Source organism: Gigantopelta aegis, chromosome 13 (assembly GCF_016097555.1).
Source record: "Gigantopelta aegis isolate Gae_Host chromosome 13, Gae_host_genome, whole genome shotgun sequence".
Lineage (NCBI taxonomy): Eukaryota > Metazoa > Mollusca > Gastropoda > Neomphalida > Peltospiridae > Gigantopelta > Gigantopelta aegis.
In genome coordinates, this window is record NC_054711.1 from 24,676,711 (window position 1) to 24,692,316 (window position 15,606).

At 37.8% G+C, this 15,606-nt stretch overlaps 1 protein-coding gene across 4 annotated transcripts in view; it reads left to right on the forward strand.

The window, feature by feature from the left end:
• Positions 1-2,989: 2,989 nt before the first annotated feature.
• LOC121387335 (fatty acid desaturase 2-like) overlaps positions 2,990-15,606 on the forward strand; it is a 71,763-nt gene continuing 59,146 nt past the window's right edge. For 3 of the 4 annotated variants that reach the window (XM_041518379.1, XM_041518381.1, XM_041518382.1), the window contains exons 1-2: positions 2,990-3,117; positions 5,529-5,773. In XM_041518379.1, the coding sequence (XP_041374313.1) occupies positions 5,573-5,773 (201 nt within the window). In that variant the 5' untranslated portion in view covers positions 2,990-3,117; positions 5,529-5,572. Of the gene's footprint in view, positions 3,118-5,033; positions 5,774-15,606 lie in introns of those variants that run through there. The other variant, XM_041518380.1, reaches the window with a different exon arrangement.

The window sequence follows — 15,606 nt, forward strand, 5'->3', positions numbered from 1 at the left end:
GTGAAATGCTAATGGCCTGGTGAAATTAATAAAAGTGCTACAGCCACTGGGGCTACATGAGAATACATAGTGAAATTAATTGTGGTCTGAGGCCAAATGGTATCTAACGAACACGAGTGTAGTATTCTAATTCTTCTCTTTTTTGTAGTTTTTTTTTTAAATTTTTTTATTTTTGTCCCCTGACCATTAGACAGTGCCAGGGTTGGGGAGCCCTGATACATCGCCTTACAATTTATTTTAAAATTAATATACGTACATGTGTAAACATACATACATATATACAAACATACACACATACATACGCATACACGCACGCACGTACGCACTCACATTACATTCTATTCTGATATATGCAGATACAAATACAAATAAAATAGTACTTCCTTTTATGCAACCGGCCTCGGTGGCGTCGTGGCAGGCCATCGGTCTACAGGCTGGTAGGTACTGGGTTCGGATCCCAGTCGAGGCATGGGATTTTTAATCCAGATACCGACTCCAAACCCTGAGTGAGTGCTCCGCAAGGCTCAATGGGTAGGTATAAACCACTTGCACCGACCATTGATCCATAACTGGTTCAACAAAGGTCATGGTTTGTGCTATTCTGCCTGTGGGAGGCGCAAATAAAAGATCCCTTGCTGCTAATCGGAAGAGTAGTCCATGTAGTAGCGACAGCGGGTTTCCTCTCAAAATCTGTGTGGTCCTTAACCATATGTCTGACGCCATATAACCGTAAATAAAATGTGTTGAGTGCGTCGTTAAATAAAACATTTCTTTCTTTTAATATTAGCGAAAACAGTGGTTGTTATCTTCTCATAATGAATGGTCAGCAGTGTTAGGCTATACCCCTACTTGAAGTAAGTGCTAAAGGACCGTGCTTGTCACCATTTTGCATAATACAGTTTTCCCTGTACGCTTTTTGTTTGTTTGTTTGGGGCTTTTTTGCTCCCTGTATTTCCCAAATTCCTATATTAGATTAAGGTAGGCCATGTAAAAAATAATTATAAGCGGAATTAATACGAATATGTTTATTTGTATTGCCAATAATTTCATAGCGTGTTCTACACATACATTTATACATTACAATGCATATGCATATAATTATATTATATATAAATCTGGTTTTATTTTCATGCTTATACCCAATTAAGGTTCAAGCACGTTGTTCTGGGCACACAACTCAGCTATCTGGGCTGTCTGTCCATGAATTAATGAATGTTTAACGACACCCCAGCACGAAAAATACATCGGCTATTGAGTGTCCAACAAATAAAGTGATGATCAACATCAATATAAAAATTCAAAATTTAAATAAAAACAGTGTAAAGACCTGTGCAAAAATACAAAATCACAGATAGATACTGACTTTTACTCAAAATTTCAATTGTATCTCGAAGAAAACAAGGGGATTTGTGCTGTATTGGCCATTCTCAAAGAGAATGTTACACCCCTGCACCACGGTGAGGTTACAGCACGCGCAAGGGGGGGGGGGGGCTATCTGTCCAGGTCAGTGGGTTAGTTGTTAATTGTTAGTGAGAGAAAAGCGGGTGCACTGGTCTTACACCTACCCATTGAGTCATTCAAACTCGCTCTGGGTGGAAGCCGGTACTGGGCTAAGAACCCTGTACCTACCAGCCTTGTGTTCGATGGCTTAACCACGACGCCACCGATGCCGGTATAAATATAGTTAATTAGGCTATTACGTTGAATGTAAAATTAAAATGACGGCGGAGGGGGGGGGGGGGGGGGGCAGGCCCTCCTAAATTTTGCGACAGTTATAATTTTATTATGTATTCATTTTCATTTTTTTTTTTACGACCCCCTCCAAACCTCCCCCAAAGTTCCTTAGTATGCCATCCCTTCAAAAAAAAAAGAGAGAGGATTTTCTGGATCCACCACTGATTAAAAGGTCTGCTACACGTAATAAACATCGTGGTTAATATATAACTAAAATAAATAAAAATAACTAACACTTCTGACAATGCCGCCATCTTTAAGTCACTAACCGTGCCGATCTGCGAAACTAGCTAAATGATCATACTGTTGTCGAATCATATTGGGTAGAATTTTCGAAGCCTGTTTTTCTTAGTCCAACTACAATTTATTTTATTTTATTTTTGTAAATAATTTCAGTTTCGTTTGATGTAAGAAAGTTAAAATTTGTTTTGTTTAACGACACCACTAGAGCACATTGGATATTTAATCATCAGCTATTGGATGTCAAACATGTGGCAATTTATTTTATATGCACCATCCCACAAACAGGATAGCACATACCACGGCCTTCGATATACCAATCGAGATGCACTGGCTGAAGCGAGAAATAGCCCAATGGGTCCACCGACGTGAATCGATCGTAGACCAACCGCGCATCAAGCGAGCGCTTTACCACTGGGATGCGTCCCGTTCCCCCCCCGGTTTGATGTAAGGAAAAAAGTAAAAGTGTTTTAGAAAAAAAAATTTTTTTACTAAACAATCGGCTCAGAAATAAATAGCTTGTAGTAAATTCCCTGTGGGGAGGACTATAACTAACATTAGCTACATTCTGCTGGCTAAACGCCACTCTACGGCTCTAGCCAACCCTTCCTATTACTAATATGAATCTATGATAATATATTATTTCGTAACGCTATACCATGTGGGTAATAAAATTCATATTTACCGCCAATGTTAGGCTCAAATTGTAGTTCATGCAGTAAAGACCTGCGCATGCATGATTACGTTTGAAAACACACGTTTCAACTTTATTCTTTACATCTGACATCTGTATTTTTTTTTAAGTACCTTTGCTAAACACGTAAGTACTTTAGTCAATTACAATCACACTCAGCAATGAAGAATATTATTTATTAAAAATAACCAGATAGCGTTTTTTCGTCTGCATCTAGTCGAGCATTACATGACAACGGTGACTGGGAAGCTCATATCGCCGTTTGATTGGCTGACTTTCTGAGGTGATTCGGGCGCGTGTGTACCGGTTGGCCCTGAATGTGGATATAACACGTACAAGCGACGAACTTGTTTGTGGCACGTACAACATCGGCTGTGTGGGATTAAGTGAATGCTTCATGCATGTAAATGACAAACAAGCAGTTACTGTTTTTGTGAAAAAGTAGACAGGTAGTATAAATGATACTGTTATTAATTATTTATCCGTATTCTCATTAGTTTTGGGTGAAGAATCGAAAAGAAGCAACAAGGTTTTTTTAAGATAGAAAATTGCCTTGCGTTCTTGCGATTACAGTTTTGTATTTTTATATTTGACTCACTCGAGGTTCTAACTGTGTGTGACCGTATGGATTTTTTTAAAAGATTGACAGTGTCTTTGATCACACAAGAAAGTGACAGACTAAACGGATTATTCAAGGACATGTATTTTTCTTTGATGTTTATAGTTTAAGAATTTATATGGATATTATCATTATTATGTGATATGTGTACATGTTTTCGTGGTATCACCTGATTTCGTAGTTTGCATTGGAAAACACGTTTTACAAGATCACATTGACACAGGGTTGTGACAAGAAACTTGGTATCTAATAATTAAAATAGTCAATCTCCACCGATTTTTTAAAATAAAACTTATTCTTTAATTTTGTAAATTAAAGTTTAAATTTAATAATCTGCTGATAATTGACACTAAGAATGAATGAATGTTTAATTACTCAACACAGAAATTTTACATGAGCTATTGGGTGTCGACAAAGGTAAATATATGAGAAATGGATGATTTGCACCTATAATATTTTTTTCAATCTTGAAAAAAAAAAATCAGTATAGATTGCGAAGAAAAAAACCCTACATGAGGTTAAATTTATTCTAATCACATGGTCATTGGTTTACAACCAAAGCATGAAGTGTGCAATATCAAGGTCAGTTAGATATTTGAGGTGTTCGGATTTCACGAACGGATATGATTGCTATCTCAGTCAGAGATTTCTCTTATCTAGCGAAAACACAGAATGGCTGACTACCACACGGTAGACAAAGATTCCCGCTGTAATACAACAAAAATTCATGCTAACAGGGATCTCACTGACCCTCGAAAAGTGTCTTTTGAAGCATGGAACTTGGACAGGACTCTTATTTTTTTTAGTTTCAACTTAAAATCCTATTATGGGACTCCCCAAATTTCACAAGAAAGCTCAAATGACCCCCATTGGGAAAGTCCAGTGAGAACCCTGTGCTAAATTGCATTGATAATTTTCGAGTTCGCTGATTAAATTCAGTAGGCAAGACTGAAGGCTAGTGGATTTGTCGAACTCTGCGATAACAAATATTTCGCTTATTCACCACTACAGGAAAAAACCCGTCATTACCTAGGAATTTAACCAGAAGATTATTGAAAGGGGTGCCTTCGGGTTTCTTCATGTACATAGTGTATGTATTAGTGGTTATTATGCAGTGTTCACGCTGCTCCATTTATGCCGCCCTCCTTTCATGTTCTCCGTCTTCCTTTATTTTTCTGTGCCCACTTTATTTTCCAGCACCTATCTCCGCTATTTCCAAAATGCACACTTTTTTCCACACATATAAAACAACGATCAGTCTGCACAGTGGACATCAAACACAGGAAATAAGCCACATTGTGTACGAAAAAGCAATGGACAAAACATTTACTGTAACATAATTTAACAGTATTTTTAACAGCCTCTATTTTGTCCCATACCTGTATCCATTTGTATGTTTAACAATGAAAACATGTTTATTTTTTACGAATTCAGCAATCTCCGATTGAAAACCCCTCACTTATTTAGCGCCAAATTTGTCACTAATTAACGTCTGATATTCTGTCTTCAATTGCAGATATAATTGATTGTAACCGATGATTTTTACTTCTGTCATTCTGTTTATTCAGCAGTTCTTTATAAAATATTCTAAACGTTTAATTTTGGAGGGGATATTACTGCTTTTAAAAACATTTATCTTGGGTGCCAAATAATAATATATACCTTTACAAAAACAAAACTACTTTTTATCAGCTACCGATAATATTTTATCACAGCGATCGATTCATTTGATGAAGATGGAAATAAAAAATGTATCTGACATTAGGGGATCACTTTACAAACAACTTTATTATTTTTCGTATATCTTGAAATCTTCATTAAAATAATAATATTAAACTTTGATCGGTTCCAACAAAACCACAACTGCCAGTGAATGTCAGACCGATAACATATTCAGTCCAATTAAAAGATGAGTTGCTTGTATTGCGTATACACTTTTTTGTAGGCAAAATAAGGAGTATGTCTTTTCACAAAGTCTACCAACACAATACAATATGGTAACCAATCTCCCCACCCCTCCTTTTTTTTTCTTTTTTCTTTTTCTTTTTTTTTCTTCTTCTTTTTTTTTTTTTAAGGTGTGGTGCTGTGCGGCTGCCCTCCTATAATTTTCACCCAGCGAGTACACTGCTATGTAAAATATAGGCAAAGTCGAAAATGGTCAATTGATATAAGTTGGGTATTTAGATTCAAACTGGTATGCTTGTCAGTTTCACAAAATGTTTGTATTGTTGAACTTTTCAGGATAAGAAGCAATTGAGTGTGTTCCCGGTGAAGACATCAGAAAGATGGGTAAAGGCAGTAAAGGTGTGGTGAACGGTATAGACAGAGAGATTCGAACTGTCACGCTTGATGATGTCAAGCAGCACGATCGCCGCGACGACAAGTGGCTTGTGATTCAGGGAGAGGTGTACGACATCACAAAGTGGTCGAAACGACATCCAGGTGGAAGTCGACTCATCAGTCACTTTGCTGGTCAGGATGCCACGGTTAGTACAGGGTCTGACAAATTGGGACTCAAAATAGCAGCCTGCGAAAAGCAGTTATTTTTTTTACAAAATCTAGAAATAGAATTCACCTGCAAGAGACGGATTTACGTATCGTATTTTCCAATGTATTATGTGCACTGGTGTATAATGCACACCCCCCCACTTTGAACGTTTATTCCAAGAAAAAACCCATAAACCACAATTTAATGCGCACCATTTTTTTCAAACCACAAAATTGATGGTGAATGCAAGTTGTACCGTTTTCCCCCTTTTTCAGGGATCGATAGCTGATTGTGACAGCTAATTTTATAATAAATTTGTTCGTTTTACCAACAACGAAAATCACCAAATATTGCAATATGAAACTTAGTTGTTGTTTTTTTTACAAATTCTGGTCAGAAAACCACTGTTATCGGGAATAATGGACATAAATACTGGACAGCTGGCCACAAATGCCCGTAAGTAAACGCGACTTTTTCAGTTTTTTGCCTAATTTTAATCACCATTAACTGATCTAAAATATCATAAAAATTACAAAAACCCATGAAAATAATACTTACCAATTCATATATATATATACTGAACAAAAAAAGAAACTTCCGATTTGTACATATAGTATTTGTTGTGTTAAAGGATTCATTGTGTAATGAAATTATATAGGTAGTATTAGCCTTGAGCTGTATTATTAGATACCAGCAGCCAATTTTTTTTAAAGTGTATCTTTGTATTAAAACACTTTATTATGAAATGTATTGATAAAACAAGCCTATTACAAAAATAATTTTGAAGATATCTTTATAACTTTTAAAGTTATAGCATTTTCCGTATTTTGGACGCGATAACTCATAATTATGAGAACAAGATAAGCTTTTTAGGCCAAATTAATTCATATAACCAAAGTTATATTATTTATTCTCTTGATACTGTTTTACTGTATGCACACCAGTGATTACACAATTTCAAAAGAATGTTGCTCTTGTAACACTGAATTTATACTACAGACTGACAAAAATCACATATTTAACAGTATAAAATATTTATAATTTTTGAAATGTGATTTTGGGCCCTTTTTGGAAGGTCATTATTTATAACATTGATTGCTGACACAGACATTTTTGTAATTTATATGTCAAAGAGGTAGCATAATTACTATCTATTGTTTTCCAATGTCTGTTTTCCAATGTCTGAATATAAATTAAAAAATTACAACCTCTGAAAGTATAAACAATCTTCAAACTGACGGACGTAAAAATCGTACGAAAAACGACATAATTTTGCCAACTTTAAAAACCTATATTTTGAAAAGTATTCAAGCTATCACAATAAAATTTGGAATGGCGATAAAGCAAGTGCAGCTGAACCCATTTAAACAAGAATAAAGCTCAACTGTTAATAAGTACAGTCAACTCCACTTATTTGCACATCGGTTTATAGCATAATTCGGTTAATCGACTATTTTCACCCAACACGGAACCATTTGCCCTTATAACACTACAAAACATCCGGTTAATTGCACAGACTACAGGCTATATATCGGTTATTTGCACATATAAATAACAATTTTTTTTTTTTTGGTGCTAAATTAATGTCACAAATGACTGAGAATGTCTATCAAACTTTGGCAAAAAAACTCGAATAAATCACCGATTAATCTGTTTTGTTTGAGCTCACTGTGTGGTAAGCCGACTGCAAGTGTAATCGCTGTTTACAGAGTCGACGTGTGACATGCAAATGAGATGGTGTGCACGTTACTACTGGTGAATCACAATACCCGACTACAAGATTTAAGAATGACATAATTAAGTTGAATAAACCTAAGACCTAATGTTTTGTTTGCAATATATTGCTGTTAATCAGAGGCCATCTCAATAACAAGTAACTCTCCGACTATTATTTTTAGAAGTACCGCCTGTGCGCTTGTACGCATGCGCACTCAACTATTGAGGCCCTATTCGATTGACGTGTTCAGGGCAATCATTGTTCTGTATCAATTATTACGTTATGTTGAGAAGCCTTGTTAATAATTAAAAGATTACAGATCAATCGTCCTAGGCGGTTATGTTTTTAATAAATGTGACCGAGAAAGGGTTGTTGTTCACTTATTCATTAGATGCAGTGTACGCTATATCTGTTAAACGCAAAAGAAACGATTTATCACTTGCTTCCCGGAAAATGTAGCGGAAAAAAAAAGACTGGTGGGGGAGGTCGTCAAAAAAACAAACATAACAAAGACCGTTATTTATGGATCGTTTCTGCTATATTGTTAGACACCAATCAGTCGGACCTCACCATGAAGGTCAGTCAATTGTGTTAGACCGGTCATGCATGCAATGCAGACTGCTGGAACTGATAACGACTCACTAGCCGAGCTTAACTTTAATTGCTTAACAATAGCAAAGTCATTATTTGGGGATCACAAATAATACCAAAGCTTGCCGTATCTTTTGGGATGGAAAGAACACCATACCAGCAAATGCATACAAGTTCACGTAATTCTATTCGGTCAATCAACAGCCCGGTAATTCCGGAAACTGACGTCATTTTGTAAACACGTGCACCGATGAAACGTGAACTTTTTGATGGTTCTGTTGTTTCAAGTTTATCTCATTAACTACATGGCTAATACACTTTGTTTACACTAGTGGATGGTCAGTGGGTTTTTTTTTAATGCACAAAGTTTGTGTTTTTAGAAAACGACGCCAGTTTGTGTTTTTAGAAAACGACGCCAGTTTGTGTTTTTAGAAAACGACGCCCAGTGACGGACGTTGTTGGTTTTTTAGAAAATGATTTCTGGTCTGGCAGATTAAAACAAAAACGCCATGCTAATTATATATATCGATAGATATATTTTTTTACATTTATATATATCCAACTGCATGTGACATGTGTTAACTGTAATAGTTCCGGTATGAAGTACCGCATTATGCTAGACTGTCTCCCATGCCACTTTGTAGTTGGATGGCTGTTACAAAGTGAAAGTCGGTACTCTATCGGTTAATCGACTAAACCGGTTAATTGCACAAAATCGAGCAGCACCGAGGGTATGCAAATAAGCGGGTTTGACTGTATAAAGTATACACACTTTTAAAAATACCATTTTTAGCAGATTTTCTCCATCACATAAAAAGTTATGATCATTCCGATTCGAAATATTGTTCACGGGTGATGAAACAAAAGTCATGTATTACTTAGAAATAATTAAACAGACAACTCTTGTATATCTGCATGATTCAAAATCAATTTTAATTTTTTTTCCCCAGCTTCAAAGTTCAGGCCGTTAAATATATTGCAATGGTAATGTAGCATGTTCAAATTAGTGCACACATTCAATCCTATACACAGAATAATCTCTTGTATTGATTGTACATTTCCTCCAACAAACAATCCTCTACAGACCACACTCTGCCATTAGTTGTACACATGTTGAAGTATAACATACTCTGCAGAAATGACATCCTCATCATCTACTGTTGGCCATCTATAAACACCTTTTTTCACACCACACTTTTGCATAAACTGAACAAGAGCAATGGATTCCGAATTAACTCTGGTAACTTCTCCAACATAAAAGTCATCATCATAATAGACAGCAACTCTCATTCCCTGGTTGGAAAGCTGAAATCGCCCGATTTCTTCAGCATCATTCGGTTCAGCAGTAGACCCAGCTGAAGAAGAGTAATTCAACAAAATTTTATTATCTAGCACAATTTGGTTTGGAAAGTTTGTGATAGCTGCATGTAAATTAGATAACTTTCTATTTATAAGTAATATTACAAAAGTTATTAAGTTGTAAAAAAAAAAAAAAAACCCACCCCCAAAAACCCAACAAATTAAAATGAAGAATAAAAACATTGTTTAAAAATTATAACTTTAATTTTTTTTTCAATAAATTTTTAATAGTTGTAATTTGTATAAACACATTATTATGACAATAGCTGCATCAGTGGCATAATAAATATACTCACTGTTATTAGAAAGTGCAGCTAGAGGTTCATCATCCTCATCATGGTCATGATTCGAGATTGCTTCATCGTCACAGTCACTGGTTTCTTGTGGATTGTCTTGGTTACTTAGACTATTCTATTGGACAAGGTTTTCACGCGGATGCTCTTCATCCGAAATGTCTGAAAAAAACAATTTTAAAAACACATTACTACAAATGTCAATAATATGTTTACATTTATACAGCACTTGATATGGTTAGGCTACTAGTGGCATATTTTTGTGTCATTGTCTAAGGAATTAATTTATATTGTTTTCAGCCATGTTAATCAAATTACTGAAGCTGTCAAAAAAAGAAAGAAATACAATATAACACGTTTATTTCTTCTGCAAAAGAATCAAGACATAGAATGGAAATATCTAAATAAGCAGGGCTGCTAGATTATGGTAGCCCCACTCCCATGGCTATTGATATTCAATTTTGGGCTAGTAAATAACTAGTGTTAAGTGTTTTAAGCTCTATATCCGTCTTTATGTGACATATTTGATTATTACTATTACTTAGTAAAATTGTATTGACTTAAAAGTAAAGTAGGGCTAGTATTTTTAATTGTGGCGTGTATATTTCTAAAATCACAGATCCCATGGCTGGTGGATTTGATAAACATTTTAGAAGCCCTGAAATTAGTTTACATGACAAAATTAACTTACTTTGTGTGTCATCTAGGAACTGTTTCAAACTGGCCACGAGCTCCTCCAATTTCCCGTAAGTTTCAGCTGTCGACTCTTTATGCCCATGACCACCTGCTGATAACAAATCTCTGCCTTGATGGTTTCAATCATGTGTTTTCTCCGTCCTCTAACTGGGATTGTATCCATCAGTGCATCTACATCATGAGATGTCAGACATGGTCCATCGTGTTTTTAACAGCACTAACTGCCTCATGTTTTCTGCGCAGTACATCTTGTTCTCGCTTTTCCATTTTAAGTTTATTTTCTTCCAAAACTGCTTTTCTTTTATGAACAACATCTAGTTGCATCTGCTTGTGTTTCTCCCGCAGGACAGGTGCCTTCTTTGAAGAATTCTCCAAAAGTTGCAGTTGTTCAATTTCAGATTTATTTCTAAACCACACAGATATTGTTTTGTTGCGTTTTAGCATGCTCACTGTGGAGTGGTAATGGAGTGATGCATTTCTTCGTTTGAAAATGCTGAAATCTAAGTCACCGAAACAGGTTTCACCAATCAGATTTGTAAGCATACAGTGATCCATTTTGTTTCTGATTTCTGCATCTTGGATGTCGTAGTATCAACCACCTTCAAGGAAATCACAAAGTTGACGTTCAGTTACCGTTATGAAATCACTGCAGACTTGTTCCAGAGTGGACTTGACAGTCTTGACCTGGTCGACTGGCAGATCAAATAACGACCTGAACTCTTCTGTTTCCTGCAGTCCAAAGTTTGCAAACATAGGGCTCATCTCTCTGGTTAGAAGAGGCGTCGCATCTTCTGCCCATTCTTTGAAGGAAGATGGCATGTTTTGCACATACTTGTAGAAATCCAAGTACTTTGTCCTGCTGTTTATAAGCTGCCAGTATGGTGCAGTGACTCTGAAATATAGTATTCCGACAGCAACAAGAAACTGATCAATACGGTCACTTTTGCAGTCAGCATACACACTTTGGAGCTTCATGTTGCCATGTGGGTGGTAGTTTTGAAAAAAGTCATCAATACCTTGTCTGTGGTGATGTAGCACGGCACCAGCGTGGAAAAAGTTATTGCACTGATTGGAACGATAACTGGCGATATAGGAATGTTTATCTGTCATATGGCAGTAAGCATCCCAAGCATCCCTGCATCCATTTTTTTCGTCACCTCGAGGCCCAAGGCTGTCACAAGCAGTCCGAATGTATCTGGATGTCGAGTTTTCTGTGGAACTCCGAAATCTGGCTGCAATGTGAGAAATGTTATCACATCCAAGCACTTCACCCAGATCCTTTTCTACAGTTGAGTGTTTTTTCTGCTGATGAACTGAGTCCCAGCAAGAAATGGCATTGCAGTGTAGAAATTCCAAATTATCAGATTTACCCAAGACCTGTTGCCGTTTTTCATTTAATTCACGATTAAATGCCTTCATCACACTCGCACGATCGCTCATCAAACCAGTCATGTTGGATAGCATAGTGACATATCTGTCTTCTACATCATCATCATCATATACACAGACCAGTTCTCTTAACAGGTTAATGGCAACATCTAGTAATGTGTGTGTATTTTCTGTATGGACACCGACAAATCCTAGGCTGAGTGTGCCCATCGCTTTTGTTAACACCTGATGTCCCATGATGTTGTTCTTGTCTCTGTCAGTACCATCAGAATGAAGATCATAACCTTTTGAATTCATTAAAACTTCACCCAAATGACTTTTCGTCAGAGCATGTGCCGTGTCAGACATTCGTATTGCTGTCCTTTCAGAAGGAATTTCCAGTTGAAACAACTGCCGGACTACAATCTTCATGACACGTCCACATTTACTGCTTGGGACTTCTGCTTCACCAATCAGTTCCATCACACAACGGATTACGTCAGCAGTGAATTTGTTGGACCCATCAACTCTAGTCTGGAGATTTAATGAATTGTTCTCTGAAGAGATGCCTTGGTCGATCTGACACTTTAAATTTACAATTTTTTTCTGGTTTTTAAGAATGGACTTTTTACTGTTGGAGAGATGTGTCTGGAGAGATTTAATTTGCAACTTCAACTCCAGTATTTTCTTCTCACAGCCACCATCAGTATGTTGGGTAACAACATCTTGCATTTTCATGAGTTTTTGTTCTTGCCTCTTTAGTCTTTGGTAATAGGCACTTTGTCTGATAGAATTGCCAGTTTATGCTGTTTCTTTTAACTTTTTAATTTCATTATTGTCACGACCAATTATTTCTTCTAGTATTTTTATATCATTGTCTTTTTCCGACAACTGGCAGTGAAATGACTTTATTGTTGTTACATGATCTTTGATAATAGATTTCAATAATGACACCTCTGCTTTCATCTCAGTCACTGCTGTTTGGATTTCCTCTACTTTTCTATTTAAGTGCCGAATCTCGACCTCTTTGTTGGCAATATCAGTGGTTGTATGTGAAGTAATCTCAGCTGTATCAGTACAAGATTCAGAAGTGTTGTCAGATGACATATCATCCAGTAGTGGATGACTCACAAAAGTAGCCAACAGAAATTTTTCAAAAGCTAGCTTTCCATCACCTCTTCCCTTACAATGTTGTTTTTTCTTTATATCATCGCATGTTCTTTTAAAAAAAATCTCAGTTTATCTGCAGATATAGGAAACTTGTGAAGTATGTACATCCACTCCAACAGCTTAACGTACGATATACTTTCATTTCGCCTAAACGACTCCAATTCTATTACTAAGCCATTACTAATTTCCTTTCCTGCCTCTCTCAGTTTTGTAGCTCTTTCTCGAAATAGTTCCAGTGTATCATCTGCAAGTTCGGGACGTCCAATACCTGCTTCTTGTAGATGGGGTCCAATGATATGCAGATCAAGTCTTCTGTCCAAAATTTTTAAAATCAACACCTCATTCTCTTCTATTAATTTAGTGTGAAATGTTTTAACAGCTGCAGTGACAAGTCCTTTATATTTAGTTTGTGAATAAAACACTGGCAGAAACTTCCTCATAAAAATCTCTAATTCTTCCCAGCTGTTTCCTCCTTCATTTCTTAATAAGTCAAATTGAAGCAGAAGTCGGTTGTCAATAGTAACGACAGGTAAGTCCGGACGACGTCCCCGGCCAGAGGCACTGAATACCCGATCCAGCTGATAAAACTGATCATTCCCTGAATAAAAAAAAAAATGTAAGGATATTGAAGTCACGGTTACCATAGTTTACTGTTGGAAAAATGCTCCATGTCAGAATGACAAACAGGCAGAGACATTAATAGCAAGATGAAGTTGTGTTACACTATTGGTGATAAAGTAAACTTAATTCGAGAATACAAAAATAAGAAACATAATTCTCCTGGACTTTAATAACCTGTCCATTAAGGGGACTAGTTCCCTTTATGCATTAAACCCATGAGGCATAAATTAAGACACTATTAATATGAACAATGCCTCAATTTTCTCATTATTAATAGTACTAATTTGCCATAGCTAAAATAAATATTAATTCAATTACATACCCGGTATATATTACATGTAGTTTGAAATACATTTATAGCAATTAAACGAGCATATTACAAGCAATTAGGTTGTGCATGCCGGTAAAATTAAAGTACCTAGTATACAAAAAAATTTAAAATTGGGCATAATGGTTCCGGACCCGGGCAACCTGCCCGTAGAGGGGGGCTAAAGCCCCATAAGCATTGACACCCCCTCCCCCCCCCCAAATCCTCACTAAAGTTAATGTATACAATGTTTTGCAGTTTGCACACAAAAATATTAACTTTAAAAAAAAAAAAATTGAGCATACCGGTCCTGGCCCTGGGCAACCTGCCCGGTAAGGGTGGCTAGTGCCCCATAAGCAATCAACCCCCATCCCCAATAAGGCACAATGACAACTGTCAATGTATGCAATGCCTTGCCCTTCCCATTTAATAATAATATGACTTATTATAATTATAAATATTAAAACTAAAATATGAAAAAGTAAAACCATGATTACTATATATACTCTTCAAAAGAAGAAACGCAAAACCACATTGTCGTAACATTTGGAGAAGTGATTTAATTATTGAATGGTGAGTCCGATAATTACCAAATGTTGCAGGATTGTTCACAATTCACTCTAGTCCATTGTGAGTAAGTGATAGGACACACCACCAAGGTCAAGGTCATCTGGAGTCAATACCGGGTGTGGCCTCCGCGTGTGTTGACAACTGCCTGGCACCGCCTGCCCATTGAAGCAACCAGAGTACGGATGACGTCCCGGGGGATGGTGGCCCACTCGGCCTGCAAGGCTGCTGCCAGCTCGGGCAGGGTCTGGGGCTGTGGTTGTTGCTGTCGGAGGCGTCGGTCCAACTCGTCCCATAGATGCTCAATTGGGTTCAAATCCGGTGATATCGATGGCCAAGGAAGGACATTAATGTTGTTGTTCTGTAGGAAAGCCGTTGTGAGACGTGCTGTGTGAGGCCTGGCGTTGTCATGTTGGAACACTGCGTTGGCGTTGGCCATAACTGGAACGATGTGTGGCCGGAGGATCTGGTCAATGTAGCCCTGTGCATTCAGGTTGCCCTGCACATGGACCAGGTCAGTTCTGCCAGTGTGTGAGATGGCTGCCCACACCATGACACTACCCCCGCCGAATCGGTCCACTTCCTGCACGCAGTTTGCCGTATAACGTTCACCACGACGCCTATACACGCGACATCTTCCATCATGACGTCGGAGCAGAAATCGGTACTCGTCACTGAACCACACCTGTCTCCATCGCAGTTGAGGCCATTGTCGATGAATCTGGCACCACTGCAGTCGGAGTCGACGGTGTTGTGGTGTTAAGATGACACCTCGAACTGGACGTCTGGCACGAATTCCTACCTCACGTAGGCGGTTCCTTACGGTCTGGTCGGATATCCTGCACAAACCTGGTATTGCTGCGGCTGTGGAGGTGGCAGTAGTCAATCGTTCCCGAAGGTGGCGTACCCGGATGTAGCGGTCCTGCCCGGGGGTAGTGACCCGTGGTCGACCGGATCTAGGGAGGTCACGTGTTGATCCATGTTGCTGGTAACGGTCCCGCAGTCTGGAGATGGTGCTTGGGGACACATGGAATGCCCTGGCAACGGCCGTTCTGGATTCGCCTGCGTCTAGTCGGCCGATGGCATTGTTTCTCTGCGGTTCACTGAGACGTGGCATGTCCTGGATTGTCAACTGTCGGCCA